The 26,816-nt window shown below is 33.2% G+C and overlaps 1 protein-coding gene across 1 annotated transcript in view; it reads right to left on the bottom strand.

Annotated features, from left to right (window-relative positions):
• The window catches only part of LOC129742307 (uncharacterized), a 258,555-nt gene that overhangs the window by 87,612 nt on the left and 144,127 nt on the right, over window positions 1-26,816 (bottom strand). The window contains exon 5 of the mRNA XM_055734190.1: window positions 22,300-22,364. Coding sequence (XP_055590165.1) covers window positions 22,300-22,364 — 65 coding nt within the window. The remainder of the gene's footprint in view (window positions 1-22,299; window positions 22,365-26,816) is intronic.

The raw sequence follows: 26,816 nt of genomic DNA, 5'->3' as shown, positions 1-26,816 counted from the left end.
TGATTCCTAGCGGTTTTAGGTGTTTGAATATATGTCCGGGTTGGTACCCTTTCACATATTCAGCGATAACAGCTGCTCTTAACTCTGTCATGGCTCACAACTCAATGTAAACAAACTGCACAGAAACGAAACTCTGCCACTTTGAGCAGCAAAGTAAGCCCTTTCATTTGACATATAGACGGCACCAGAGAGATGCAACGTGTAGGCTACAGGCAACCCCAGAAAAGTGTGACCGGACTTTTTTGTCACCCTGTATATAGAGAGAGAAAAAATGTGTTTCGTGATGAAATTTTTCCTATAACATTTTTGCTTGAAAATCATAAAGAATAATTAAAATAAAAAAAAAGTGATAATAATAGGTTATAAAGTTTAGTTTATTTGGATTAAGTTCTAGATGTTAAAAGTAATTCATTCACAATCATTTCTTTCGAAAATAGGTCTTAAAAGTTTCGGTTTTTTTGTAAGCTTCAAAAAATAAATGAGCGATCTTGATGACTTTATTTGAAAGAAAACCTTTCGTGAACATGTATCAAATATTAAGGAATAAACGTAAAAGTTTTTGATACGAATAAGATTTATTTTCAACTCTTGTTAACCCGATTCATTCGTATTTTAGTTTAAATCTTTGTTTTTGAAGTATCTTCAATTAAATTTTTAGCTTAGTACAAGTGAATTTATCCACATAGAACTTTGATTAATTATAATTTATTGAATTGTTAAAATTCTGTGAAAATATAATTAAAGTTGTAAAAGAAAGCAGTCTTGAAAATGAATTCAGATCTTATTTTATAACAGAGGTTTTAACCTGTGTAATTTTGAATTTCGATTCCGAATCTGAATTCTGCATATTGAACTCGAATAAAAATTCTGAATTTTCAATTTAAAATCGATTTTTGTATCTAAATTTCAAGTAAAAATTCCCAAAAATTATGGACCGAAAAGGCATTTTATAACAAAATTCTTAAACAGATATCTCTTATTTTAATTATGAATCCTTGATTTTCTATGTTTATTTTTCAATTTTTTATTCGTTATCCAGCTAGTGAATCTGATTGAAAATTCCGAATGATAAAACTTTGATATTTCAATTCTTAATCGCCATTATGCAACTTGTTAAGTTTCAATTGTGCATAAGAATTAAGAGTAAAAAATTCTAATCAACATTTAAAAAATGGTTAGTAATTTTGAATATTTTCTTTGTTTAATCCGGTAGGCTGAGTTTTGAACATGGAAAATGAATCTAATTTTAGTTTTAAATGCTCTGTTGTGGTATGAGCCTACTTGGTTGAATGATTCAACTGAATCAAAGCAATCGAAATATTCCCTTTAATTCAACCACGGTAAATGAAAAGTTCATATACCAGTATTTCGATAGCAACTTACTACCTTCTTCAGTGAACGTTTTCAATTGGTGATTTGGCTATCGAAATACTGGTATATGAACTTTTCATTTACCGTGGTTGAATTAAAAGGAATCTTTCGATTGCTTTGATTCAGTTTTAAATACAAAATTAGGATTCCAATCAGAATTTTGTCCCTGTGATGAATCGAACTGAAAATTAGGAATAATAAAATAGATACAGATTCTAGAATCCGATCACAGGCAACAAATTTGGATTTTTTTTTAAATTTGAATCAGAACATTGGAAATGATTCAAACATAACCTCACCAAATATATTTTTCCGCACTTATCCCAGGCAGGCAAATCGGAGCTATTTTATCTTAAAACCTTGCAAAATCCAGGCATTCGATTTCAAAGTTTTCAATCCAAAAACTGGGCAATATCCACGCAATTTTGGGAATTTTTCAATTCAAGATCAAAATCAAGAAGAAAAAACTTGAAAAATATTTTTTTTCATCGAAACACATCAGCCAGTTTATTTGGGTAGAACTTTCCTAAAAAAAAGGTTTGGCCGCCAATTACATAATTGTGATCACGCAATTTGAATTTTTCTTTGATTTTGTAAATAAAGTGAAAACATTCGGGCAAAATCCGGGTAATCTGGCAACCTGAGTGAGTCTAATCTTATTAATCGAATTCTTATTATACGAATAAAATTCGATACTCGGAACGAAGAACTGCACCTAAAATTCATGCACCAACTTTTTTTGTGAATAACATTTGATAGCGTTTTTCAAGTACAGTCTTTATATATCTTAAAAATTCAAATTTTTGAAAAACTGTTGTAGAATTTTGGACCTGGGGTAAGGTTTCGTAGTTTTGGCCTTAATACTGTGCCGAGATTGTTACTTTTAATTCATTTAAGTCGTTTCTACGGCCATGTAGGCAGTACTAAGTTCTATACTTAATTCTCTGTTTTTCATCCATCTTCGTAGCATTCCACCCTTTTCAATTACTAATTCGAATCATTTCCTGTCATTTTACCACGAAGAATTTATACTGTTTTGTTAAAAACATCATGTCCAAACTCAAAAGGCTGGAAGTGTCTGGAAGAAATGTCAAAAGTCTGGAAGTCTGGAAACCTAAAAAACTTCTGAGGAAAGTCCAAAAAGTCTGGAAGAACCAGACCAAATCTGGAAGGTTGACATCACTTAATATAATGTATGTTAATGAAGCTGTTCTCGTGACGCGAGATCCGTTCGCATATTTCAATTATTTAGCCAAATATGGTGTTGTCGTAAAACGTAATTCTACATCACAAAAGGGTAACTTCTAGACTAGTCCTTCTAACCTAAGGTGCGCGGTTTTTTTCCGGGTTTGCCCGGATATTTAATACAAAATTTTACAAAAGTCCGGTCCGGCCCGGTTGCCCGGATTTCATTGAAATCAGCCCGGTTTTTGCCCGGATTTTTTTACTTTATTTCCCAAAACATATAGCTTAGCTTAGCTTGATTGACTACTCACATCCACCTTTAAACATTGAACCCGAAATGCTTCATTATATTTTTTAGTAATAAATTAATATTGAACAATTCCGTTGAATTTCCTCAGTATACTTCATAAAAATTCTTTATTGGTAGTACAATGATATTAAATAAAATGCATTTCGAATCCCATGATCGCAGGCGTGGCTCAGTAGAACGAATTCCACATCGCCAATGGTTGCTACTCCGTGATTGACCGAGGCCACCAATTTTGTTCAATGGTCAAATGAATGGTGTCTGGGACTGACAGCACATTCACAATGCTCAAAACTGATGCTCTCTCTTTAATCATCAATAACGGCGCCGGCCACGTCCTAGTAGTCATTAGATAGTTTGGAAAAGAGAGAAAGGGATGAAAGAAGTAATTCGTGCTTTAGGACCGAGGTCACCTCTGCATCCTAGCAAATAATTTTGTTCTGGGAAGTGGGTAAAAGGATGTGATCTGGAGACACTTCTGACAAGTGATATGATCTGTTGTTTTGAATCCTAATCTTCTTTGCCCCTATTGTTTTATTAAAGCTTGTTACAACATTATTTTACCAGATAAAAGTGTTATAATTATTTAAGTGCCTTTGATATATGTATCTTTTTTCTAATAAAGACGTGACACGCCACTTGGATCAATGAAAGATAACAATTTACATTTTTCTCATTTAAAACTGCTCCTATCAAAACACATAAAAAATAATGAGATTCTAGAGCATTCATTTCTGATACTAACTTTTCTGAGTTTGACAATAATAATACGTTGGATTTCAAACCAAAATTTTGAAAACATCTGTTACAAAGATGCACGAGATAAATTCGATTTCATGCAATTAGTATCAATGCCAATATTAAACTAATTTAGTAGTTTTTACCTTGTTAACACTTGATATTTACGCAAAATATAGAAATCATTTCTAACAAACTTGTTCAATATATCATAGAGAATTCGGGTTAATTGAGAACAATATAATTTTCCTGTTTCACGTACTCGTAGAAGATGAATCACAAATATCACTGTATTAAATTTTGATTCGTATGTGTTTATAGGTTATTTCAGATCCTTAAATTTTTCTTCTATAATTTTCATTGTACTCTGATATCGACTTCTTGTTATATTTTTAATGGTTATTTTTAGAAATTATCTCCATTTAACTCCGATGTAAAATGAAAAATGAAAAAAGAGAAATAAAATTCGACTTTAATATTTTTGTTGTTAATAGTGTTAATAGATGTTAATAGTGTTAATTAATTAACAGGATCAGGTACGAGGAGCTGACTCCAGTGGCAAACACATCATAAGCAAAACTATACTGTTAATATAAGTCCGTTTCAAAGAAGACTTACGAAGTCTTATATATTTCATGATGGTTCTGCATTTTTCATCCAAAAAACATTGAATTGTGATTATGATGAAATCGTAATTGATAATCTCTGAGAAATAATCAATATTCTTCATAGCTTGAAGCGCTCGAAAGATAGATACGAAAATAAATGAAAAATGGAAATCTTGCCTACTTTGCGGCGTTTATGAAACTAATGTATAACACTTTTTTCTCAATCTGGTTGTCTGTAATCTTTATTCAGGAAATGCTCTATTCTATTTCGATTGTTCAATTCTTTCAATTTTAGAGAAATTTTTTATCAATAGTTATGTATGTCATGGAATTTTTGAATATAAAGTTTAAATGTGCAGTATATTATGTTATGATCAATCAAAAAATAGTGTTATGAAATGCCTGTGTGTACACTTATCTCTATCGTCATCTAAGATCCAATCCAAAACTGTGATAGAGTTTTGTTTCTTTATAACGTACATTTCGATACGTACTTCGATTTTGAAAAGTTTACAAACTGAACTCTACACGTAACGAAACATTGATATCGGTTTTTCTTTAACAATATGCGAAAAAATGGGCTTTCACAACATGGAATCAGTTATAACAAAATTAAAATATAAATTAAACAGAACAATAAAAGTTTTACGGTGTTTGGCATGACGATCTAGCGTATCAATAAGTTTAATTATAGTTCTAAAAATGATCAAACTATACTGTAATGAAAATATACTTAGGGCTGTCCCAACGGTAGATGCAAAACACGGTTTTCGACCACGCTAAAACATTTCGGCTGGCACCGGTGGCGTAAATTGCTGTTTTAGCACAGTTATCGATTTCAAAATTCCTAACAGTTATACGCCTTTGTTCCAAATTCATGCAAATTTGGAACAGGATTTCAAAATATACGACAGACCGATTTAGTTCACGGTGAGAAAATTTTAGCCAACAATGATTTCTTTCACACATGTTTGGGTAACATTGGGTGTGATAATAGTTTCTTTTTGAGATATTATTTGAATGTTTTTTTCGCTTCAACCAGCCTATACGTAACATAAATTAAGAATAGATGTTAATAAAAACCATACCAAGTATAAATAATAGATGTCACATTATTCTCGATTAAATATAATTAAATAAAAAGCTTTTCATTTGGGCTCGACGAATTAGTGAATCCAGTCAGCGTTCTAAAATTTGAAAAAAAAAACGAAAAGAAAATTTCAATACTTTTTCGATGAGGTAAATTAAATATTTAATTGTTTATGTTTATTGTTTGTTCTATAATTTTTGTTTTATTTGAGATATTGAGAGATTTTTAGTTTCGTATAGATTGCTCGGAGTTTTCGTCAATAGCAGCATATTTTTCTGTATCCATACATAAATTTACTAAGTGAAACAAGTTTTTGTCAAACAAAAATGTCGAAAAATCAAAGGAAAATTTCCTTTGACTTTGGGATAAACATTTCTCATTTCCTTTATCAATGTCAGCAATAACTTGAAAAAAAAATTGCTTTTTCATTTCATTTTAACAAAACCTTATTCCATTGATTCAAAGCAATTTGATTGAATTAATTGAAGAATTGTTTCAATTGAGCTTTTTTCCTCGTTGTGTAGTCATGTTTGCTTTTAAATTAATGTAATCCTGGTAGAATAGTTGAAATCATTGTTCTGTCAAAAAGAATATTCGTAGAATTAATTTTAAGACAATTAATCGTGAAACTCAAAACTTATGCAATTTTTCTAATAAAATGGGTCTTTTCTTCTCAATTATTGAGTGTCTGCAATGAAAGTGTTTCCGTTTTAAATTTGCTCCTACACCGGTGGGGAGTGGGTGTTTTAGCCGATTCTAAAATTTCAAATTGTGCTCAAACTGGTATACTTAAAACCAATATTTACGCCTGAACCGTTGGGAGGGCCCTTAGCTTGGTTTCGTCGAATTGATGAGATTGATGAAGAACGCTAACGCTAGTGAAGATCGGAACCATCAGAGAAACTTTTATCAGCGCCATCTCCATTTGAATTTATTACATATCACTATCGGTACTGAACCGTTTCACTAGCTGAACGATCAAAACATGAACCGGTTCGGAACCGATTTTTTTAACTGGTGTCATCCGGAGACCAAATAATGTAAATAGAATCACGATTTATTCCGATTAAGCTGAATTATAGTTTTAAACTTTGCACTGAATCTATTCCCGAACACTTGAACTATCGATTGCACGGTTGGTTTGAAACTAAATATTATAAAAATATGTACAAATTGACTTTTTTGTTTTCTACGAATAGAAACGTGTTCAGCAGAAAACAGTGCTGCCCGCTTTCCCTTTATTTCCCAAAACATATAAATAAAAAACAAATTGTGTTGTAAAATTTTTCATTTATTCTTCCATTACCAAATTTTTTGAGCAAGTTCTATAAAAATAATCATGAACAGTTTATTGAAAGATAAAATACGGTTTAGAAACTGCTGATGAAAAAAACTGTTTTTTCTTGATTTGTCTTGAGAAATTTCTGGGTTTTGAGCAAATTTGCTCAGATATTGCCCGGATTTTTAGTGAAACTTTTGGAATCAAATGCCCGGATTTTGCCAGGATTTTAGATAAAATAACCTGGATTTCTCCAGCCCGTCTACGTGATGGAAAATTTCTGGCAACCTTATTCTGGCCGCTTTAAGCCGTGGTCAACGGAGAACTTTGGTTCATATGGATTCACAGCTTCAGTAGTTTTGGAGCTCGATGAATTCCACAAAATCGACCATTATCAGCTGTTTTCTTTTGCTTTTGGGGCTTTAGGGTCAAGAATAGTTCAGGCCTTCCAAAACCGTAGGTCTATACCTAAAACAACATCCTATGTCCATGTTGTCAGAAAATTTATCAGCTCTAGGATGCGGTATCGGAGATGACCCGAAAATGGTAGGGGAGAGTGGGGTATCGTGGGCCATGGGGAAACGTGGGCCACTTTTATTATCTCAAATGTGTGTTGAGATAAAAATCTCAAACCAACTGTCATCGTCGTCGCTTTGCGTGAGCATATATTCCTTTATGTTGTTGACTGAAATACGCATCATATGCTTCTTCTATTTATCAAGTTAAAAAATGTTAGAAAAATTTACTTACATAATTAAAAAAACACTCGCTAATTTCATCGATGGGGAACCTAAAGTTCATAACAAAAATATGATCATACGATTATGATCTTAGTTTTGTCATGATCTTTCACGTGGAAAAGGAATTTTTGATGAAACATCAATAAGTCACACAAACGCAACCCATTTGCAAATCATAGCTTGTGGGGAATCGTGGGCCACACATCTTGAATCACCTATATTTTTATGTTTTTATACACATTCAGAACTTAAAATACGTTTTACCTATTTGCAAAAGTTATGAAAAGTTATGAAAAATATTTTAACCATCCTATATAAGAAATGTTGCCAAAACATTCGAGAGCCAGGTTTTGGAATCTATGCGATCATATACAGCTCTCTTTTTTATTTCATCATCTGAAATTGCTTTTAAATAACGAAATGAATTGGGAAATCACAGTTTTGGGCCAACTCATAAACTTTGCATGTTATTTGGTCAATTTTGGTTTGGTGGCCCACAATTTCCCACCATTATTCAAAATCCAAAAAATATTGCTTTTGAGGAAAATAACTAATTAAAAATTAAAAAAAAAACCTTATGATACCTTGATAATGTAGAAAACCATTCATTTTTTTATTTTCATTTTATCTTTTATAATAAAGAAGTTATGGAACAACGAAAAAAAGTGGCCCACTCTCCCATATTGATAGAGCCTAGCTAGAACACGTTTATGGAAAAAGTCTCAGCGAGCATATTTATTCGGAAGAATTCACAACTGACTGAAGAAACGTATCTTAAAATTTTTTGAAATATGATTTTGCTGCCATGGTTCCATAGAATCTTGCCTGTTATTCAGGTGGATCGATTTGAGTATATTATTAAGCAGGGTTACGGCTTTTAAGCATTTTTAAAAAGTACGGGAACTTTATTGTCACCCTGTATAGCTACATTAATTAAACAAAGTCATTAACATTCTTACTAAATCGCTACATTGCATTGATAACAAACCATTCCACTTTAGAATTCAAATTGTTCCAGTTTTATCCAAGATTTTATTGCCATAAGATTTATCTTTTTGAAGCGCTTGTAAACGCTGATAAAACACCAACGTCAATTCTTATCTTCTTAAAACAAAACCAAACTGTTTGACCAAAAGTTAAAGTCCCGACGATTTATTTGTTTGATGTTAACGAGGCTCCCGAATTCATCACATTAGGGTTTGTTAAGTAAATATAGTGAGAAACACAACTTAAGAGTAATAGGTTATATTTAAATTTTTTTTGATTCACACGAGCAGCTTCAAATGACCCTTATTGTTGGGTACTGATCATCCTCCCGTTTAATTGATATATGGTTCGAAAGCCGTCATAATTCAAATTGATCAAATCAGCCGCAATAAGCTGCAGCATTGAGACTGGCCTGGAGTAGTCAGTGCAGTGCTGGATCGTTTAACAACACGGACGTCTTCAGTCATTCAAGAGAACTGTCCAGACAGACCTCATTGCATTGGTGGCGAACCTTCTCAATTGATCGATCTGAAAATTGAAAATCGAGACACTTCAAGTTTCCATTACGGCTATCGGGCTTTAGTGGATTCCATTAAACTGGCTTTATTGCTCTTCTCGATGGTTGCGGGTGTATAAATAAGGGTTGCTCTCATTACCGATTGAAAATTATTTATTGATGGGTTGAAGTTCACCGAGTTGAATGAATTTTTAAACGGTCGGCTTGGAGTGGGTAAACCCGTGAATAAGCTTCTGACATTCCTTTTAGCAGAAATTGCGTACTAATATAATTGAAATGCATCGGTGACAACACATTGATCCAATGAATATCACAAGAGGGACTACCCGAGCAAGCCTATTTTAAAAATTTCTGACGCAGACCAATATTGTCAATTATAACTCGTTCACATTCTGCAATAAAACCATATGTGAAGACTGAATAGGAGCTCGTTCACTTTTTCTTTCCCAAGAACAGTCTACAAACAGATGCATATGCTCCGTTCTTTCAGGCCTAACGGAATCAAATGGAAAAGTGAATCTCGGCCACATGGTGATTGAAGAGCATCGCCATCATCGTATCATCAACCTCATTGATTTGATGGCAGTTTAATTGAACGTAGATAAATCTTGATGATTCCGCCGCATGATTCCGTTCGTATTTAAAAAAAGCCTGGAATAAGCACAAAGTTCAATGACTTTGACAGTTAATTAAAACAAAAATTTAAATAAAAAAATAACGAAACTGGCTCAGGATCAGGTTTCATGAAAATAATAAATATCATATCAGTATTAGAATAAAATTTATCTTTAATAATTATAATTGCTGCTTTCATGGATGTTGGAAAATATAACCTTCAAAATGAGTCAATATTATTTTACAATCATTCGTAGCTGTAATAGTTCCTGTTTAAGAGCTCTAGGAGCGTAAAATTCCATTCCAAGACAACAATGAATAGAAGGAAATTTGAATGGGAATGTGAGTGAGTGAGCACAAGTTTATCTTTATGACATCCCGAAAGATATGCAAGTAGGATAGTAAGTACGTGCGGATATACGGAGCAACTTATCAGATATAACTACGCTATTACATTCCATCAAGCTAAACGAACAGACGCTACAGCTCACATTCTGTGAGGCGCTCAGGGAGCCAGTGACGTTATCCGAGAATTATTGACAAATTATTATGATTAACTGTAGGATGGGCGAAAACCCCTCGACTCTCGAAAAGATTCCAAAGCTTCGAAATTGCACGTTTAAGAATAGCAAATTTATTCTCTAAATCTCAAAAAAGACCCCATCCAACAGTTACGCCTCTGATGGCCAACTCCATGCTGCACTCAGCTACTGCAACCTGTCACCGAGTCTGTTATTGCAAAATGTACGCTCATGTCCGGTAATATATTTTTAGAAGATGGCAACCATAGCTAGGTATCTACACCTTCGTATACCTACTTCAGCAAAAAACGACAAAACAACAACATTGTCATGTTTGATCAAGTGTGGTTTCCAAATAACCTGAGCGGGACATCCAGCCTGGGACCAGTCTAGGAAAGGTTGAGCGCGGGAAGTCAAGTGTTTACACGCGTGCAGTTCACAATTTCGATAGCTCCCCACCACGGGGAGCTTGTCAAACTTATTTTGTGGCCACCCATGAATGAATCGAGTGTGTTTAGCCACAAAGTACTTCATTGACATCTTGATTTCGAAAAGAGCAATCATTATTGCGTCGGCAGAGTGCCAAATCGTTTTGTACTGAAATTTAAAATCGATATTCCAAGAACTTAGCTTCAAATTAGCGAAAAAACAGTTTTTTTGGGTTAATTTTTTTGTGGAATAAATTACACATAAATTATTTTGTTGAGTGCTGTCTTTTACAGAAAGATGAGTTTATTGAGGGTTTGCAGGGTGAAAGTTGAAGTTTTAAAGCCCTCTTAAAATAATCATTCAACAGCAACGACAACATTGAAAGTTTGCCGGAGCAGACTTTGATGCCTAAATCGTTAGCAAATAGTAACCAAAATGAGCTATCGATACCAAAAAGATAACATAATGGAGTGTTGTATTTTTCCTAATGCCAATATTAGATTTAATTGAAGTATCAATATCAATTTCTTTAAAAAATCATAAACGAAAACATGATTTTTATCTAATTTTCATTAGGTATATTAAGGCGTATGAATTCAAATTAAACTTAAAACAAAAAGCAAATTCAGTCATTACCAGCGTAGTGCACGCGTTATTTAGTGTTGATTTTGTGTCATAACAAATCATTAAGATATCGTATTAATAAAGGTGGTGTTATACCAAATTTTTTTCTCAATTTTTGAATACAGATAGTACAGTTATACAAAATTTTAGTTGTTAAAAAAAAAATTGATACCTGGTTAGGGTGCCATTTCTAAAGAAGTTTCAAGAGCTCAACGATGCCAAACTTTGGCTGTAATTGATACTTTAAACTGACATCGTTGTTTTTTCGAAACTTTTTTGGAAGCTAATCAAGGTATCAAGGCATAAGGTTTCAGTGAAACCTACAGTTGTTTTCATAAAAAAAAATCGAACACGAACACATACAGGATCTCAATGAAACTGGATGTTTCCTCGAAGAGATTCTTTTTACTTAACTCTAAGCTTACATCTTCCGAAGATATGATGGCTTAGAAGACTTGAAGGCTATCCTCCACGCCACGGGCTGCGGTAAACTTTTGTAGGCCCAAATATTGGCATTGTACCACCTTTGTTCGGCATATTAATACCAAATTTTACTAGCAGGGCATGCTGGGAAAATTAGGTATCATTTTTTCCATTGGAAGTCTGCTCGGATGGTGAAACATTCCAAGTTATTGGTTTTAATCTTGATTCGTGTGTAAAACTTCATTGTTAATTCAATTTATTGTTTATTAATGCCAAAAGACATACCACTGTTAAACAGCTCATAACTTTTTTGCCTAATAAGATACGAAGTTACGGTCTTCAAAAAAGTAGTTTTGCGGAAAAATTCCTTTGGAAAATTTATAAATTGGCACAAAAACTATTAGCAGGCTCGATTCCACAGAAGAAACAACAATGAGCTTGATTTTTCAGTACAAAATATTCAATTTCCCTATACAAACCTAAAAGTTAAAATTTACTCATGTAAACGTTTCTTAAAAATTCTGCAAAAAATCATGGTGAGTTTTAAACCATTTTTTTTTGTTGGGTACCTATCACTGCGACCAGTTAGTTGATCACTTCCATCTGTACCGTTGAGCCGTCAACACGTACGCCGGAGCATCGTATCGTTGCTGTGTACCTGCAGGAACATTTTACATTATTTATTTTTTCCTTACCTGTATTTCAATCAGCACTTTTCAGTGCTAAAATTATTTTCATTTTCTTTTATTCATATTTTCTCTTTTCTTTCCAGCATGGGGAAGTCTTCGGCCGGCTCAAGGGCCGGAAGAAAACGGATTGCTGAACCTAATCCAGGGCCATCTGCCAAAAAAGTTGAAATTTCCAATTCATTCGATGTCCTTCATAACATCGGTGATGAGGAAATATTCATATTTAATTCTGATAAGAGTACTAAGAAACCTTCTTCTTCTTCTTATACTCTTAAAAACGAAAAGGTTTCACCAATTACGGTCACGATTCCTGACTTCAATGCCTTTCGAAAAGAAATCGTCACTTCCGTCAAGGATGTGAAGATTTCTTTTCAGATCGGTCGAAGGGGAACTGCTCGTATATTGGCGGAATCTTTTAATGATTTTCAAAAAATTTTAAATTATTTGAATAATAAAAAACACCAATTTTTTACGTACGACACTAGAAGTGATCGTCCTTTTAAAGTTGTACTTCGTGGTCTCACCGGCGATCAGACACCGGATGAGATCACAAATGAATTAAATTCTTTGTTAGGTTTTTCTCCAATTCAAGTAATTCAAATGAGGAAAAGAACCAACACGAATAATACCAGTAGTGTTGGTTTTGCTCCTGAACTTTATTTGATCCATTTTAAAAAGGATCAGGTTAATAATTTGAAAATTTTGGAAAAGGCTCGTCTGATGTTTCATTGTCGAGTAAAATTTGAACCTTTTCGTAAATCCCATACCAATTTTTTACAAAATATTACGCAATGTCGTCGTTGTCAAGCTTTTTGTCATGGCACTAAAAATTGTAGAATGAATGCCAGATGCATGTTTTGCGGCTCATTCGATCATGAAAAATCTAAATGCCTTTTTGGTGGTGATAAGCCAAAAACAGAATTTTTTAAGTGTGCGAATTGCGCAGGTAATCATTCCTCGAATTCTCTAGATTGTCCCGTTAGGGCAAAAATTGTTGCTTCTAGGAAAAACCCCAAAGTTTCCAGAAAAGTTTCTTCTCCTCCTTCCTCTTTTTCGTCTACACACGTCAGACCGGCAAACAACCTGCCTGTTCGCAGTCAGCCTCGGCCTACATTGAAATCACGGCTGGGTAATACCCGAAGTGATTTTAATGTTACCTGGGCTGATTCTGCGCCACAGACTCGTTGTTTATCGTTCTCAGAGGTGGTTGAAAATGGGTTGCCCACTTCAGGTTTAACTAATAAAAATGGGAAAAAACCAAGTCTCAACGTTCATGCGAAGGCTTGGGAAAATCCCCGAAATTCAAATACTTTTTCTTCTCCTTCCTCTTCTGATTCTAACAATTTTGTTGATTTGGGTGAGATTACTGAGGAAAAATTAAAATTTTTGCATCAAAATTTAATGGAAATGATGCAACTTATGTTGAAAGCCAATTCAATGTTTGAAGCTTTCCAAACTTCTTTTAATTATGCTAACAAAATTATTATGACTTTACGATTCCCTCATGGATCCAAATAGATGTTTAAATATTATGAATTGGAACGCTAGATCTTTGCTGGCTAACCAAGACGAGTTCTTTTTATTTTTGAAAACCCAAAACATACATATTGCTGCCATCACTGAAACTTTTTTAAAGCCAGACAATAACTTGAAAAGCAATGCTTTCTTTAAAATTTTACGAAATGATCGACTTGATCGACAAGGTGGAGGTGTAGCTATTGTCATCAATAGTCGTCTCAAATTTAGACTTCTTCCTTCTTTCAATACAAAAGTCTTAGAAACAATTGGAATTGAATTAGAAACTTCTATGGGGAAAATTATAATTGTTGCCGCATATTTGCCTTTTCAATGTAGCGGTGAACAGAAAAATTTTTTGAAGGGAGATTTACAAAAACTCACCAGAAATAAATCTAAGTTTTTTATTATTGGTGACTTTAATGCAAAACACCGATCTTGGAATAATATTTCATCAAATTCAAATGGGAATATTTTGTTTAATGACTGCTCTGCAGGTTATTATACTGTTGAATATCCTAATGGGCATACTTGTTTTTCTTCAATTAGAAATCCCTCCACAATTGGACGGACGTGTTTTCGGGGATGATAAATTTCAAGAACTTCATAGTGAAAAATATTGAATTGTTAAAAAGTGTTTGTGATTTAATTTGGTTCAATCTTGGGAGAAAGGATGCTTCCTTTCAGCTGCGCGTTGCCCAAAGACGTGAATTAGGAAAGTAGCAGAGAAAAATGCTGATGGAATAGTATCCTGTACCTACCATAGGAGATAAATTAAGAACGCGTACGAAATTTATCAAGATCCAGAAAGGAAAGTTGCAAGAGAAGGTCTACACAAAGTTGTAGGAAATCCAAACAAAACACGAGCTAAGTATTTTTTTCTTGTTTCTAAAAATTATGCATTTTTTCATGGGCAGGATTAAAAGATTTGGCAAAAAATCATTACTTCGGTAACAAAAACCTTCAATTAACTTGAGTGTTGGGATCCAAACATTTTATTCATTTAAGGACTTGTATAAATATTTAAAAGGGTTTAAGGTTCATGATCGAAATTCTCAGTCAAACTGGAAAAATACGGTTGTGATAAAGTGAACGTTATTATAACTTATTTCCGTTGTATGAAAGAGAAGTTAAATATTCAATATTCAGTAAGTAGAAGGAATATTTTAGGTTGAAATCATCTTTAAAAGGTCATAATTGTTTTAAACACTGTTGTAAGTAAAACAAGGCGCTGACATATTTTAAATCAAAAATTTGGTCACCTATCTTTCAAGAATCAATAATCTAAAATTAATAATCAATTTATCACAATAATGTAAAAAATACTATTTTATCGATTGATTTGATGAATTGCAATTTGAAATTTATTTCTTTTAATCAGAAACATTAAAACTTGACAGACAAGTTAAACAGTTCTATTCATATCACCAATATTTAGATTCTTGAATGGTAGATTTTAAAATTATGTCATTTTTTAAATGAAAAAAGATTGAATTTTCTGAATTTGATAGAAAGTTTTTAACAAAAAATCATTTTATAATACTGAACAAAAGAAAATGTTTGCATCATCTTTATATCGTAGGTTTTTTTTGGTAAAAAGTAGAATCAGAATAGCGTAAAGGAAATCCCTAATTATCGCCTGATTGTGTTTCTCATTAATAAATCGTTCAAAGTGGCATTACTACTTTTTTTCCTTTAAAAGACTCAGGCAATTTTCTTATTTGTTTTGGACAACATTTGTATAATGTTTTGGTTGCCATGTTTCTTTCAAGCCCGGGTTATAGACCTACGAAGAACACTAAAATAAACGTATTGTGTAGCATTTAGGGTGGTTAGATATTTGAATGCAACATTAATGAGCGAGATTATGGTAGGATATCGAAAATAGATTAGTTTTCAGTTCTATAATATGAATTAAAGAAGTTTTGTATTACTGTTCCAAAGAACGTTAGTCATTGGTCATTTTGATACGACATGGATATGCGAACATTCAGGTGTATGAGTAGGCATATTTATATCCGCTCTGTTTTAAATATTGAAAGAAGAGTAACAGGTTGGTTTTGTTGTTGCTATAAATTATTAAAGAAGAAATTACATTCATTGACAAGATAGAAATTCTAGTGTAGGATACGAATTTCTTATTGAGGGATTTAAGTTAGTTTTTTTTAAATACAATTTTAATTTACATGAATTGTAACATTTAGTAAGCTTTTTTTCATTTTAGGACAATAGGAGAATAGGATGTTTAGAATCAGATCACCTTTACCCACTCCCCAGAACAAAATTATTTGCTAGGATGCAGAGGTGACCTCGGTCCTAAAGCACGAATTATTTCTTTCATCCCTTTCTCTCTTTTCCAAACTATCCATTGACTACTAGGACGTGGCCGGCGCCGTTATTGATGATTAAAGAGAGAGCATCAGTTTTGGACATTGTGAATGTGCTGTCAGTCCCAGACACTATTCATTTGACCTTTAAAAAAATTGGTGGCCTCGGTCAATCACGGAGTAGCAACCATTGGCGATGTGGAATTCGTTCTATTGAGCCACGCCTGCGATCATGGAATTCGAAATGCAATTGATTTATATCATTGTTATACCAATAAAGAGTTAAAAAGCATACTGAGTAAATTCAACGGAGATGTTCAGTATTAATTTATTACTAAAAAAAAATTACAACAAGCATTTCGGGTTCAATGTTTAAAGGTGGATGTGAGTAGTCAATCAAGCTAAGCTAAGCTAAGCTAATTAGAAATCCCTCCACAATTGATTTGGTTCTAACGGATTTAGGCGAGCATTGTAGTCAATTAGTTACTCATGCGGACCTCGATTCAGACCACCTTCCAGTAACATTTTCTTTATCCCAAAGTCCCATTGAAAACCCTTTAAAATCAACTTTTAATTTTCAAAAGGCTAACTGGGAGCGATATATGAATTTTATTGAACGTAATTTAGATGTAAACGTTCCATTGAATTCAATAGAAGATATTGATTTGGCTGTAGAAAATTTGACAACTTCAATAGTCAATGCTAGAGCCGCTTCAATACCTAAAGTTAAACATAAATTTAATCAACCTTTAATTGATGATGATCTTCAGTTTTTGATACGACTGAAAAACATTCGTCGACGCCAATTTCAACGAACTAGGGATCCTTATTTGAAATTAATTTATTGCGACCTTCAAAAAGAGATCAAACGTCGTTTAAATTTCATTCGTAATGAAAATTTTGCTAAAGCAGTAGAGGACATAAAAGCCTACTCAAAGCCATTTTGGAAATTAACTAAAATTCTAAAAAAGCCCCAGAAACCAATTCCTTGATTTGATGATATTCTTTCTAAGCAAATTGTGTTTGAAAGTTCTTGTGAGACAAATATTGATGAACTTAAATTGATTTTCAAAAAATTTAAAAATATGAAAGCCCCGGGGAAAGATGGGATTTTCTATATTCTTATTAAAAAGTTGCCTGAAAGCACTTTAAATTTTTTAGTTAAAATCTTCAATAAATGTTTTCACTTGGCTTATTTTCCCAATAAATGGAAAAATGCCAAAGTAACTCCAATTTTGAAACCTGGAAAAAGTGCTTCAGAGCCTTCAAGTTATCGACCAATTAGTTTGCTTCCTTCTTTAAGTAAACTATTTGAGAGAGTTATTTTGAATAGAATGATGATTCACATTAATCAGAATTCTATTTTTCCTGATGAACAATTTGGTTTTCGTCATGGACATTCTACTACACATCAACTTTTGAGTGTAACTAATATGATTAACGCTAGCAAATCTGAGGGTTATTCAACTGGTGTTGCTCTTCTTGATATTGAAAAAGCTTTTGACAGTGTTTGGCACAAAGGTTTAGTAGCTAAATTAGCTCGATTTGATTTTCCTGTATATCTCACCAAAATTATTCAAAATTATTTGACGAGCCGAACCTTACAAGTAAGCTATCAAAATTCATGCTCTGAAAGGACTCCCATTAGAGCTGGGGTCCCTCAGGGCAGTATACTTGGGCCTATTTTATACAATATTTTTACTTCTGATCTTCCTGATGTCCCAGAAGGAAAAGGTAGAAGATTATTTGCTGACGATACTTTGCTTTCAGCCAAAGGTCGAAATTTACGGGTGGTACGCAGTAGATTGCAACAAAATTTAAATTCCTTTTTGAATTACTTGAAAATGTGGAAAATTTCTCCTAACGCATCCAAAACTCAACTTATTTTATTTCCCCATAAGCCAAGAGCAAATTTTTTAAAACCTAATGAAATCATTCCATAACTTTTAATGGGGTTTCTTTAGAATGGTCTGATCACGTGAAGTACTTGGGACTCACACTTGATCGGAATCTTTCTTTTAAGAATCACATTGAAGATATTCAATCTAAATGTAATAAATACACTAAATCTCTTTATTCTCTCATCAACAGGAAATCCCGACTTTGCCTGAAGAATAAGATGCTTATTTACAAGCAAGTCTTCCGACCAGCGATAATGTATGCAGTTCCGATTTGGTCTAGCTGCTGCGCGACGAGGAAGAAAGCCATCCAGAGGATTCAGAACAAGGTTCTGAAAATGATTTTGCGGCTTCCACCTTGGCACAGCACCGAAGATCTTCATCGGATTGCAGGCATTGAATCTATCGAAGAGATGGCCAACAAAATCATCTCCAACTTCAGAGGCAAATCGATGCAGTCTTCCATCGCAGAGATTCGCTCTCTCTACAATTAGTTTAATTTTAGGATAGCTTTAGTTTTTAGTTTAAAATATTTTGTTATATTATAATATTATGTTTTTCACTACAGGATGTTCTCCTTTATAAAAATGCTTGATTGTGCTCAGCAAATTTAAGTCGAATAAATAAATTTTAGTGATTATTAAACTATAGGGCTCTGAAAGTTCATTATTGAACTGAACACCTAATTTAATGTATTAATGTAATATAAATGTAATGATGAATTGGTACTAATAAAGATATATTTAAAAAAAAAAAAAACCAGTTAGTTGATCTATTGTAATATGTCCCCTGATTAATATATGCTAAGTCATGGAAGATCACTTTCATATATTAGATAGCGTCCCTATCTTGAGATTTAGCATTTTCCCAATCTGGTATAACCGCTCTTATGAAGCTGTTCACCTTTTTAGGACCAATTGAAGAAACTTCGGAGGGATCTAATATACCACAGCCGATAATTTTAATCCGTTTCGATATGAGAGAAGGACATTCGCAAAGAAGATGCTCTGACGATTCCTTCTCCATACTGCAGAAACGACACTCGTCAGAGTTTAATCTGCCAATTTTATTCATGTGATATCTGCATTCACAGTGACCTGTAACGAGCCCTGTAAACATTTTAAGGTATTTCTTAGATAAGCTAAGAGCTATTTCTGATTTTTTTATACTTGGTTGGATAAATTTCTTAGCCTGTTTCCCTACAACTGAGTTTTTCCGATTGTTTGCAATTATACATTTTTCTTTATTTTTCATTTCTAATATAAAATAGCATTTGGAAATACTGCAAAATGGTTCTGGTCCCTCAAGCGGAATAGAAGACCCTTCTCTGGTCAAGCAGTCAGCCTTTTCATTGCCCTCTGTACCGCAATGCCCAGGAACCCAGTAAAGATTAACTGAATTTTTTTGAGTTAGTTTTTCCAGGCAATTGATGCATTCCCATACTAATTTTGAAGAGCATGTGTAGGACCTAAGTGATTTAAGAGCTGCTTGACTATCTGAAAAAATGCATATGTTTGCATTTTTATGTTTCCTTTTCAAACAAATGTTCACACATTCTAATATTGCATAGATTTCGGCATGGAAAACTGTCACCCAATTACCCATAGAAATTGAAATGCCCCAGCAACATTTCCAATTTTTGAGCCATCCGTAAAGAAAGACAGAGACCCAGAGCGTAGCGTAGGACCACCTTCATCCCATACTCTCCGGCTAGGTTCTATCAAATTAAATGAATGATTGAAAACCGGTTTGCTAGGTATCCAATACTTATTTAATAAAATCATAGGATTTATCTGAAATTGTTCCTTAATTTTCATTCTATTATTATTCAAATTCATTTGTATTGAAATTCCTTCGATAACTGTTATTACTTGTTTATTTGCTTCGAATTGAACACACTGGTGAAGTGGTAACATATGTAGCATTGCTTCCAATGCCTTGGTGGGAGTGCTACGCATAGCCCCCGTAGTAGATAATAGAGCGATTCGTTGCAATTTTTCGAGGCATCTTTGTGTTGTCACTTCTTTAGTTTTCGGCCACCATACGAGCGACGCATATAAACCATAATGAAGCATTTTAGCCACCACGGTTTGGGAAATTCCCCCAAATCGACTCAGTCTACTGTAGAATGGCATCTAGCAACTGTTTATCGCGTAAAACGTCATCTACTTGATGGACCATGTTCACGGATGCTGGGTAGTGGAAGGCCATGGTTAGCACGCATTGAAAAAGTGGTAAAATTGGTCAATTAGAAAGTGAAGCGCACGAGCAGCAGGTAATCTCATCTTATTCCAAGGATGCCATTATTGTAAGCGAAACGCTTATGAAAATGGTCCATTTTCTACGGCACGAGTTGAAAAAAATGAGCAAGGGTTGTGTCCCGGAGGAATGTACCAATCTAGACGAGCTGCGGAAGCAACATGCGATCAAGAATAAGGCGTAGTTTCTAATTAAAAAAGGGATATCTCTAACGTTAATTTTGATTATTCAGAAACGACATGGAGGCCGTCCTGTCCTGACTTATGGACTGAATTGGCCATGCAGCTGAATCGATCATCCTCTCAGTATTAGGATATATTTACAGTTCAACACGAACACCACTTTAGCAGAAGGCCTCAGCCAACCTCAAACCATGAGAACAGGATCGATTTTTGAGAAGGGCGCACGATAAACGCGATTTTCCGGTACTTATATCGACAAATTCGTCCTGTGGAAAAGCGATACACAGATGTTCGTGTTATGATTTTTTGGGTGTTCAGGGTTGCCAAGTGCATTCATATTTGGAAAATGTTTAAATTGTTTTTTTTATGCATTTTGATTGAAAACCCTTTTTATGAGTAATGAGAATTTGCAACTTCCCTTAGATTTCAATTCAAATGTGGAATTAAACGCACCAATCTGAACGAAATAGTAACTTAAACGATGTAGCGAATTATGTTGATATTTTTAAAATAATCAGAGCATGTAGGCGATTATTCTCAAAGTCAACATAAACGGGGCTTTCATTAATTAACTTGTTAGTAACAGTGAATGATTTTGCATTCGTTTAGAAGTTAGAAACAACTCTTTTTTAATCTACCAAGCAGTACATGAGAATATTTTTCAGATGATTTGAATTCACCTTGAAAATTTGTTAGCAAAAGATGGCTTATCTTCATCCATTTAGGGACGTCCTGTAATTAATTCAAACGTTTAGCTGTTGATAGTTAAAAAAAAATTAATTAATTCAGAAATATTATAATTAGTTTAAAACATGTAAATATTTGCGGGGTTAGGACCTGAAGCTGTCATACCCGAAACACATCAAATAATTAATGACTGGAGTCAGTATAAAAGCAACAAATTACGTCAACTTCTTGAGGCAGGTTTGCCAACCCTGAGATGCGCAGACTTTAATGATCTGGTAAGACATTTCGATTTATTGTTAAAAAATAGTGTTAATGCACTAGTAAAGCGGAAAAGTGTTCGCCAAACATCGGTACTAAATGGTACTGGTTCGGGTACTAATTGGTACTCTAGTAGTAGTAAAATAAAAGAAGCGAAAAACCAATCTATTCAAGAAGAGCTAGAGAGAAACAAAAATAATGGAAAGTTATTATGGAAGTCGATAAAACGACTAATGAATCCGAGTGGCGCCAAATCTGACTCGATCTCGTTTAGCGGTGTTGAAATTACAGATGAATCTGAAGTTACAGAGAAGTTTAATGACTTCTTTATCGATAGTGTCATGGAAATTCATGACAGTATTCCAGCAAGCTCTAGTGGCTGCTTGAATCAGCTAACCTACAATGGCGGAGATTTTCGCACTTTTGAACCAATAAATAGCCAAGAGTTCTTTGAAATAGTGAACAATATGAAACCAACGGCGGGTATCGAAAATGTTTCTCTAAGAGTTTTTAAAGATTCTTTATCTGTACTAGCGAGTCCGTTACGAGATGCTATAAACACAAGTCTTTAAACAGGGATAGTACCTGATACGTGGAAGTGTTCAACTGTAGTGCCTATAGAAAAACAGAAAAATGCACGAGAGGAAACGTTATTCCGTCCAATAAATATGTTGGAAATCCAAGAAAAAGTGCTAGAATTAGCAGTAAAAAAACAGTTTTTAAACTTTATTGAGTCCCAAAAAATACTTATTGCAGAGCAGTCTGGATTTAGGAAACAACATTCAACAGAAGCTGCTGTAAATTTGATACTTCGAAACTGGAAGATCAATATTGAAAACGGTAACTACACAATTGCTGTGTTTTTGGATTTTAAGAGAGCATTTGAAACGATTGATCAAAAGATGCGTATGGGGTGGAGGAAGGACCCAAATGGGCCTGTGGGACCATCACAAAAAAAAAAGAAAAAAAACTGATTCAAGTAACGAACCTAGCATGCATCACTGGTGAGGCCGCTAGCAAATCAAAATCAATACTATCGTCCGTATATACCCTTATAGGAAGATTTTCGTGGCTGCCATCATCGTCATTCTCGGTATATCGGTTCTCACAACCGCCTTCGGAGATGGCATTCCCGTTACAGTTATGATGGTAAAGATAGTCGTTACCGTTAGTTAGAAATCTTCCCTCGGGTTTTTCAAATTTTTAATACGTTTAAGTTTGTTAAATAGACAAATGGAGAATTAACTTGAAAAAATACAATGCTTTTACACTTATACGAGACTTAATTTCAGATCCTAAATTATACACGGTGTGTTTATGGAAGATGTTTTAAAGAAAAAAATACAGTAACTCTAATTTTTTGAGAAATGGAAAATTTAGCCTTTTCTGAATCATTTTCTGGTGAAATTAAAATATTTGGATGCTGAGTCCACATAGGTTTTGTTTTTTTTTTGAAGATTTGTAGTCAATATTAAGAAATTATTATCTGTAAAATTATTCCAGTGCAATGGAATAGTTACTTTGTTCATGAAAATTTTTAATTAATATTTTTTTTTCAAATTTTTGTCATTCTGAAACAATAAAAAATGTCAACGCGGAAAGTTAAGTGATTTGGAATATCTGAAAAACTTATTTTGATATGAACATTTTATTTTTTTTTTTTAAATTTGAAATACCCTTGTTATTATTGGTGTTATTCAAATGTAACATAAATTTATATTCATATGTGTGTATCTTGGAGAACAAATTCTGGTTAATTTTTTATATGATACTTGATTAAGAACAGTCCAACACTATTTGATTGGTTTCCAACAAAATATTAAAAATCTTTTTTTTTTCAAAATTGTTCTTTGAAATGTTTTCACAATATTTGTAGGCTCTGATGCATATGGATACGCACTTTAGAAAACAAAAATTAAATTTTTGATGATGTCACTCGTTAATGGCATTTTTTAATTCGCTTATCTTCCGATACAAAACATCAATTTTGAATTTCTTTTTCTTATATTGATGGTGAATGAATTTTCTATCAATCATTTGAACTTCATTTTTGCTTAAAACTGAAGAACTGTTGATATTTTCGAATTCATGATCAACAAAACGTTGAAAAACGATTCTTTTTCAAGAGAAATTTCAATTTAATCAACGATTTTAGACCAGATTTATTAATTTTTTTTTTTGGATTTTTATGATTTTCTTCAAACCAATGATTCCTTAAGTTTTTACCATAATTGGTATAAAATTGTAGAAGTTATGTTTGTTTTGCTGTAACATTAATACTTCATTATGGTTCTATTTAATAATAAAGAAGAGCTTCAGTGTATAGTAGAATAACTAAAATAAGTAAGGGATGAACAAAACTGGATGAATCTTACGTGTTGCAGGCTAGCTTGCTATCGATCATTTGCAATTCACTTTTGCCAACAATACTATTAATTTTTGTACATTTAAGATCGACAAAAAGATTGAAATGCATTTTTTTTGGAAAAATTTCAAATTTATCACAGTTTTAGACTAGATTCATCCATTAAAAATGTTTTTTTTTTTTCAAAAAACTATTAAATTTTATTAAAAACAAAGAATTCAAGAGATTATAATAAAGTGAGTTGAAAATCGTTGAAGCTAATATTATTTAACCTTAACAGTAATGCTAGCTCTTTGAATATTTCAGAATCACGGAGTGCAAAACTTGAACTAGAATTAATAAAAATAAAAAGGTTGAAGGAAACTCCATGCTTATAATGATCATCGTATCCAAAGACAATAACAAGCTAAATTTAAGCTAGATTGAACTGCTGTAGCGATTAGCATTGAGTCTGAAGTGCGAATGGAATATTGAGACATTTAACTCAGGAGAAGTATAAAAACTGATTTCTCATCAAAAATTGTTTTTAACGTATCGTTAACTTTTCAATATTTGTTATTGCATTTATTTTTTCAAAGCTTAAATTGAGGCAAACGTTTCTACTCCATATCGCATCACGATAAGCGTTATCATAAAAAAGTTATAGCGGTTTCTAGTGTTTACGGATTTTCTTAATCATTGAGCTTTTTTTCAATAAAATTCCCTCCAGTGTTCCCACAGTCATAAGATCTAAAGATAATGGATTCAAATGGATTCATAGATGGATTCGTATTATTTTAGATAATGCTAATAATTTCAGATAATTTGACCCTCTCAGACTGCTGACAGGGTTTGCAGCCAATTTTAAAATTTTAGGATTAGAAGAAATTTTTTAAGCATTTTTTATGTTAAACAGCTCTGTGAATTGTTAAAAAAAATTTTGAAAATTTTTCAAAGTTTTTGATGACATTGTTGAGTTCAATTTAAAGGTATTAAAAGTAAAATCTAAGATAATTAGTACCTCTGAAATTATAAAATACTTAAAATATATTTATTTTTTAAAGAATTCAAATAGAAAATTTTCAAAAAAATATGTTGCATGGGGGGTCACCGACAAAATATTTTAATTTTCGGTAAAAAGGATACGGAAAAAGCTCTGCTTTCTACCCATGCGAAAATTTGCGTTACTGTATTTGTTTCTTTAAGTCCTTCTACGAAACACACCGTGTATAGGTTCTAAACCATCCGAAATAGTACAAAGTTATACAACTTTCGAAATTATAACTGAACAAATGAATTTGTACGATTAAAATATATAATTAATACTGTTATAAAAAATTATTGAATCAGCTAAAAATATAACTGAATTAACAATTCAGATATACTTGAATTTACTATATTTACAGTTAAAGCAACCATACAATTATAGTTGAATCTATTATATTTATCGTTGAATGAGCAATGTCAATCATACATAAGTTACTATATTTATTATATTTATAGTTGGATGAACAAAATCAATCGTGCAATTATAGTTAAAACTATTAAATATACTGTTAGATGCAGAAAAGCAATCAGATAATCTAAAATGCAGTTAAAAGTTTAATATTTATAGTTCGTCGAGAAGTAATCAGAAATGTGATTGAATATAAATGGATTAATGTTGAATGTACTATACTTTATTCTCCGTAAAGTAATAAAAGTATTGGGGGAACGTATTTCGACAACTAGGAAGTCGGGATCTGAGGGATACCAAAATCCGGGAGCCGCGATGTGAAACAGAAGAGTGGCTAGAACTTTCAAGCGAAACTCCTATCTCTGCGTTTGAGATGTCGCCAATATGTTGAGAAATTCTCAATGAGAATATCGTCTACAACCGTACATGAAGCTTAAAAACAATCCGGATTATCGACTTATAAGAAGGTAGTGACTGCTAATCGCAATGAAAAGCAAAACCTTACGGCAAAAACAAGATCCCGGAAATGCGACATTGTTGACAAAATTTGATTGCGTGGTAATGGACGACGAAACCCACGCCTAGGCAGACTTCAGACAGCTTCCAGGACAAGAGTTTTATACAGCAACCGGAAGGAGGAAAGGTGGCAGACATTTTCTAGCATATTAAACTATCAACATATGCCCAGAATATCTACTTTGGGAAGCTATCTGTACCTAAGGCTTGTAAATCGACATTTTCGTTGCAGCCGGGACGGAAAAAGGGTATGTATCTTCAAAGGCGTTTGCTGCCATTCCTGTAGAAACATGACTTGTCTGTGCTATTTTTGCCGAATTTGGCATTCAGGTTGTGCCAAGGATGAGAACCCTCTTAACACACTAAAACTTCTCTTAATCGAAAAATATTGGACGATAGTTAGGCAAAATCGCAAGAAGACCCAAAAAGCTGTAAGTCGCGAGAAGTAGTTCAAAGCAAACTGGCGTTCTGCGGCGAAGAAAGTTGATAAGGTGACTGTACAAATTCTGATGGCAGACGTCAAACGAAAGTCACGCCAATTTGGACTAGGCGACCGGAATCTTAACTGAGTATTTTTCCCGTCTTTTATACAGATTGAACTTCAAAAAGCAAGATATGTACTTTGATTTTTTAAATAAACAATTAGTTGATTTTCAAGCAATATAGTTTGACCACTTTTTGATTCTAAATAACATCCATTATTAACTTGAATTGGTGAATCAAAAAAAACTTATCGAGTATTTACTATAGTAGTACCATTTAAAAACACCAATTATTTAAAACATTACTTTGAGCATTTAATGCAATAGAGCCCCAAACACTATGCTTCTAATATATAAGATGCTAAGGAGAAAAAATAATTTCTATCATGGCAATAATCAAGAAACAGTTTGAAAAGTTCATGCCTTCGTGATCTAGAACAATACATTCAATTCAAGTTATTTTCTTTTTCAATCATTAAAACCCTTTTGCAAATTCTTTGGTTATACAGGGATCATGGTTAGAACAACAGCTAGTTTGTCTAGGATGAAATGTGGATGGTAATAATTTTCCTTCAATAATTTGAACTTTTATCTAATGCCTTATAGAAATAGGAGTTTCCCTATGAGCATAAGAGGTGTAGGAAAAACCATTTACCAAAATGGATCGCGATTTGTACCTTTCTCTAACTACCACAACCCCTTCCTTGGATACTTGAATATGGATTCGCAAATATAAAGACGTTACCCATAGCTGGTGATACTAAACTAT

This window comes from Uranotaenia lowii, chromosome 2, assembly GCF_029784155.1.
Source record: "Uranotaenia lowii strain MFRU-FL chromosome 2, ASM2978415v1, whole genome shotgun sequence".
Lineage (NCBI taxonomy): Eukaryota > Metazoa > Arthropoda > Insecta > Diptera > Culicidae > Uranotaenia > Uranotaenia lowii.
Note: the sequence above shows the minus strand (reverse complement) of the source record. Positions and strands in the feature narration are given on the sequence as shown.